This window comes from Solanum stenotomum, chromosome 7 (assembly GCF_019186545.1).
Source record: "Solanum stenotomum isolate F172 chromosome 7, ASM1918654v1, whole genome shotgun sequence".
In the NCBI taxonomy this organism is placed as follows: domain Eukaryota; kingdom Viridiplantae; phylum Streptophyta; class Magnoliopsida; order Solanales; family Solanaceae; genus Solanum; species Solanum stenotomum.
The window spans coordinates 52,069,139-52,075,162 of NC_064288.1; the positions used below are offsets into that span (position 1 = coordinate 52,069,139).

A 6,024-nucleotide genomic window follows, 5' to 3' on the forward strand; every position below is an offset into this window, starting at 1 on the left:
ATTTTATTAATGAAAATTCTGACTCTATCACCACCACTACAAACAAATCCTTCATAATTGTATACTTTTTTTTTTATTTCTCACCGGATTTCCGAAACTCACATTGAAGCTCCTAAAAATAAAACAGTCTCACTAATGCACCACTACCCCGTCTTCATAATTGTGTACACTAATGATGGTAAAGTGTTATCTAGTACTACCAATAGTACAAAAACCAAAAAAATAAATTACTAATTAAAACAAAGCTTATCCAATAGTACAACTCAATTATATATATACCCCTTAACTTCAATCAAAACAAGAACACTTTTTTAACTACTCACATACCTAACAAATAACAAACCAAATACTCTTTCTTTTTCTTCTTCATCTTTTTCAATATTTTCTTCCTTCAACAACAATGGCAACAACAACAACAAGAAAAACCAAAAATTTCCTCTTCTTAGGTGGAAAAGACAGAATTACCCCTCTCCCATCAAGCACAAACACCCTCCAATTCGATTTTGATGAAGCTGAAATGTGGAGTAATTCGGAAGAAATTAATAGTTTTGAACCCAAATTATCAATACCAAGTTCAAGATTTTCGAAGAAAACGACGAAAAAAGGCGAAAGAAAGGCGAGTAATGCGACGTCGTTGCCTGTGAATATACCTGATTGGTCGAAAATATTAGGTGATGAGAAGGGTAATTTGGGAAAAAATATTATGTTTGATGATGATGGAGATTCTGATAATGAAAATAGAATTCCACCACATGAGTATTTAGCAAGAACAAGAGTTGCTTCATTTTCAGTACATGAAGGAATTGGAAGGACATTAAAAGGAAGAGATTTAAGTAGAGTTAGAAATGCTATTTGGAAAAAAATTGGTTTTGAAGATTAGTTACTAATAGTGAAATTTGTTTTTTTTTAAGGGGTAATTATGAAAATACGGCGTTTTAAATCATAGACTATTGTTGCTGGAATGGAACAACGTTTTTTTTTATTGGATTAATGGGTTAATTTTATTTTTTTTTGGTAAGTTCTTTTGGGGTTAGAATAGATTTGATCCTATGTTTATTGATGTTCATCTTTTAGTTGTGGACTTCAATGAGGATGTAATGTAAGTTTGTGTTATTAGATTTTCTAATTAGTAATTTGTAATTGTTGATGAGTTTTTTGGGAATTGTATTGTATTTGTAGGATTTTAACAATATATGTAGTATATTAATTTAATTTGTGTTTTTTTCTCATATACATTGTTCTTTTGCCTTTATCTTTCTAGGGAGGAAATTAATTATAAAAATGAGGAATCAAATTTTCAATTGTAGTTTAAGTAGCCAATCAATCGAATCGCTAAGATTTCTCAAACATTATTCTTCATCTTTCTTGCTTTGGGGTAGGTTCTTTTTCTTTTTATTTTATGACACTTATAGCTAGTAGGGATGATTTAAGTTTTAGTAGTATTTCCTTTTAGCAAATTATTATTATAAATAAAACAAATGGTGAAACATAACTTATGTAGTTTTGTTCTTGGTTCTATTGTTGTTTCTTGTGGTTGTAGTGGTTACATTTTTGGGTGAAGATAGAAATTAACGAGATGAGATTTTGAAGCAATGATAAAATTATTTTTGTGTAATTATAGATTAAGAATTCTAACGATGAATCAAGTCTTTCAAGTTTGCATTGGAGGTATGGTCATGTCTGTATTACACAACCTTGGGGTGTGATTCTTTTTTGCTCAAGTTGTTCTTTTAGAAAATATACATTGGATTGGAAGAGAGAAAGGATTGAAGCAACGATAAAATTATTGTTATATTATTTATAAATTATGAATTCGTTCTGTAATATTAGTCATAATAGAATATTTACATTATATATAATTCTTTTAAATATGATCTTTCTATAAATTTTATAAAATATAATTACTTCGTGTATCAGACTGCTTTTGGATAGTTTATAGTGGTAGGTAAGAAAACAACATATTAGCTTTGGACAATCCTTTGAAGCAAAAATCACATCACACGCCACCTAAGATGGGAATTTTTCTTATTTTGTTTAATCTTTAAAGAAATGGTAACTTGACTTGTTTGTTTGGATATGGACAAATTTTGTATCATGTGAACCAATAAATTGACCTTATGTATTTGTATATAATCAAATAATTATGAATAAATACTGAAATTGAGGTCATATTCAAAGTATTTTAGATCATTGTGAAAACTCTTTCTACTGCTCTTCCGTCTCTATTTACTTGTCAAATATTTTCTAATTTAATATTTATATTATTTGTCATTTTTGATAAATCAATGAAGGATATAGTGAGTAAATATGTTTGAGACCCCATCAATTAATAAGAGTAAAATAGTAAACTCATCAATCATTATTTTCTTAATAGGTGTACCTAATCAAAATTTGATAAATGAAAAGGAATGGAGAGAATATTCTTTTAATTTGAAATTTGATATATGTATTAAAGTTATATTAATTCAAATTCTCCTTATCAAAGATTTTTTTATACTCGAGACTCGAATATAAAACTTCTAATTAAAGAAAGAACAATCTAATCTGAAACATCTGATTAAGGAAAAAACAATGATATACTACACCACATCTTTTGATGGTCTCTTTCTATCATTTTCATATCCCTCTATCTTCTTTTAATTAGACAATAGTTTTTTTTATTTTCTATTGGCTGGTATATTAGTTGTACTTTCGTGTATTTATCTATGACACATTCTTCTCAACCTTGTCACTTGGATTTTATTTTTTATTTTTTAAAAACTAACCAATAATTGATTGTCAGCTCATTTTACAAAAATAAAATAAAATAAAAGGATTGCATTCAATTTATTTGAACCGTTTCAAAAATAATATATTTTTATATTGTTATTAGATTAGATATCAATCAAAGAAAAAACTATTAAATGTGAAATCTTGATACAACAATTTTTTGTGTTATTAGAGGCCTAATTATCACGACTCTTTCTAGAAGATGGTTTTGATGTCAGGTGTTTTTTTAGGTGTATTAATTTTATTGTTATAATAATAATAATAATAATAATAATAATAATAATAATAATAAATAAATAAAAAGTTTTCAGTGAAATTTTATAAGTAAGGGTTGAAAATGATAGAATATACGTAAATTTTATCACCATCTTGTGACGGTAGAGAAACTGTCTCTAAGAAATTCCCCGACTTAAATGCAACAAATCCAAGTACAAGGAAGAAGAAAACAATGTAAAAAACATAGCAACTAATAAGGGAATAGTGCAAACCCTACAACAAAAGAAACAAAAACAATAAAATATTCGACAATCAAAACAAAATAAATATTGAATATCATACGATGATAAATATCACAAGAAGTACAATAATACAACAGTATAACAAACAAAACACCAATAAGCCTAACCTCTCGGAAAGCGAGATAGTACTCCACTAACATTTTACCCTAATACATGTGTCGTACATACCTATTTATCTAAAGTCATTCTCGATAATCTAAAGTTGTTAATAGCAATATTTATATTTATTACCAAAAAAAATAAGCAATTTACCCACAAACACAAAATTTTAATTTATTCGAGTTTGAGACGGAGTTTAGCATAAGGATAGTTTTATTTATTTATTCGAGTTTGAAATATATTATATGCTCACATATAAATCCACATACATAGTTCTCACTTCTAAGTGATTATAATAAAAAAGTGAATACGACTAAAGTTGATAGTTGTAAAATTAAACTCTTCTTACTAAAACTCACTTAATTAATTACTGTATAATTTGTAATTATCTGTTTGGTGACTTTAATTTTGTCCATGTTTAGAATAATGGAGGCCATTTCAAATAGATACGTCTTGTCATGAAATTAATTCTAAGATAATTAACCTTTACATTAGTTACACAAATTTGACAAGACTTATCCTTGAAGTAGTGGCTTAATTAACCTAAACATATTAACCAGGTGCTAATTAAACAATGGGCGCAGCTTGTTTGTGTTGTATTAATCAAAGGTTAATTAGGTAGATTTACATTAACTATTATCGTAAAAAAGGCATCTAAATACTTCTAAACTTACCTCCAAGAGTATATATATATACTAGTAAAGAAAACCCGGGTGCTGCCCGGGCCCAACATTAATAAAGTTATATTGTTACTCTCTCCGTCCCATATTAGATGAGAATCTTACTATAAAAAAAAAATTTCATATTATTTGAGCACTTATTAAATTAGGATAGAATTAATTAATTCTTTTCCATTTTACCCCTACAATTAATATGACCATTCCTATATTGTATGTGTATTTTTTGTAACTCATTTGAATGTGCATTGATATAAACAAAGGGCAAAATGGTGAAGTCTTCCAATGTATTAATGATTTCTTAATCACCGTGTAAAGTTGGAAGTGCGCATTTAATATGGGACGGAGAGAGTATAGTTTATGTATTATTATAAAATTAGTAAAGATTGTTATAATATATTTTGCTCATAAGTGAGCTAATATAAAAACTTATTTGCCATTTGTCTTTTTAATTTCAATTTCAAATAGCAAATAAATGTAGCGATAAGATTGAGGGTAGAAATGAAACATATCTTTCTAAATTGAAGTAAAAATAAACAGAGTAGAAGTAACATTAAGGTTATCGATAGGACGATTCATTCGGTTATTTTTAAAAAAATTATATCATTCAATTTTTCGGCCATTTTATAATGTATAACCAAAATTAAAATTTTAAAATCATCCCAATCCTAATTTATGTGACACAAGCAGTACAAAAATTAGTCTTTTTTTTGTTGTCTTGTAGATATTTTAAGTTATTATTTATTGTAAATTATAGTACTTTTTATGAAAGTTTTTAATAACATATGTTACTTTTTATTTTTATGTTTGAGAGTTAAACCAACTTTTTTTTATATGTCTTTTAATTTTATATGTGTTTTGTCCTTTTCCATTTTCAAAAACTAATACTCTCTCCATTTCATTTTATATGTCATTTCTTTTTATAAATATATTGGTTACTCCCTCTTCTTATGTCATATATTATGAAATTTGAGAAGTTATTGAAATTTTTATATGATTCTAAAAATATTTTTAATTGTTAGCTATTGTGATTTGTAGTACCTTTTTTTTACAGAATTTTGAAAATAATATTTATTATTCTCTTTGTTCTAATTTACGTGGCACATGCAAAATTTCAAATATTAACCCTTTTTTATATGTCTCTTTACTATATTAAGTTGTTAATTATTGTATTTTATAATACATTTTGAACTTAATTTTTAAAGAATATATGTTATTTTCCATGTCCCAATTTATGTGGCATTAATTGATAGATTTGTTGGAGTCGAGAGAATTTTTTTGTTAATTATTGTAATTTATAGTTTCTTTTTCGTCAATTTGAAACAATATATGTTCTTAATTGATAGATTTTTTGGAGCCGACAATTTTTTTGTTAATTATTGTAATTTATAGTTTCTTTTTCGTCAATTTCAAACAATATATGTTTATCATATAATCCATTTTATGTGGTACCAATAGAATTTAGAGAGTCAATTAAATATTTTATATAACTTTTAAATATTTAAGCTATTAATTATTGTAATGTATAGTATTACTTATATTATTTTTGAATATAAATGTTACCTTTTTTATCCTAATTTATATGGCATTGATAGAATTGAAAGTGTCAAATAATTGTTAATTATTGTAATATGATATGTAGTACTTTTTATGTAGTTTTTACTATTTTTAAGCATACTAAGTAAAGTATTACTTATATTATTTTTAAATATATTTAAATCTACTACTTATATATTTTTTTTTTAGTAGATAAGTGTGAATGTGAGGGTATTTTTAAATACCCAAAATACCCTCACTTTCACACTTATCTACTACTTATATTATACATTATATTATATATATATATGGCTCCTTTTATTTGGTGCCACGTGTCGAAAGAAGAGTGAATTTTATTCACTCTTCTTATATAGTAATATATTATTATATTATTTTTCTCTAAGAGTATATATAACATGTTCAAT

The 6,024-nt window shown here is 25.8% G+C and overlaps 1 protein-coding gene across 1 annotated transcript; it reads left to right on the plus strand.

Annotated features, from left to right (window-relative positions):
• Window positions 1-299: 299 nt before the first annotated feature.
• Window positions 300-1,229, plus strand: LOC125871823 (uncharacterized). Its single transcript, XM_049552503.1, has one exon. The coding sequence runs from the start codon at window positions 401-403 to the stop codon at window positions 878-880; it is 480 nt and encodes a 159-aa protein (XP_049408460.1). The 5' UTR covers window positions 300-400; the 3' UTR covers window positions 881-1,229.
• The last annotated feature ends 4,795 nt before the right edge of the window (window positions 1,230-6,024 follow it).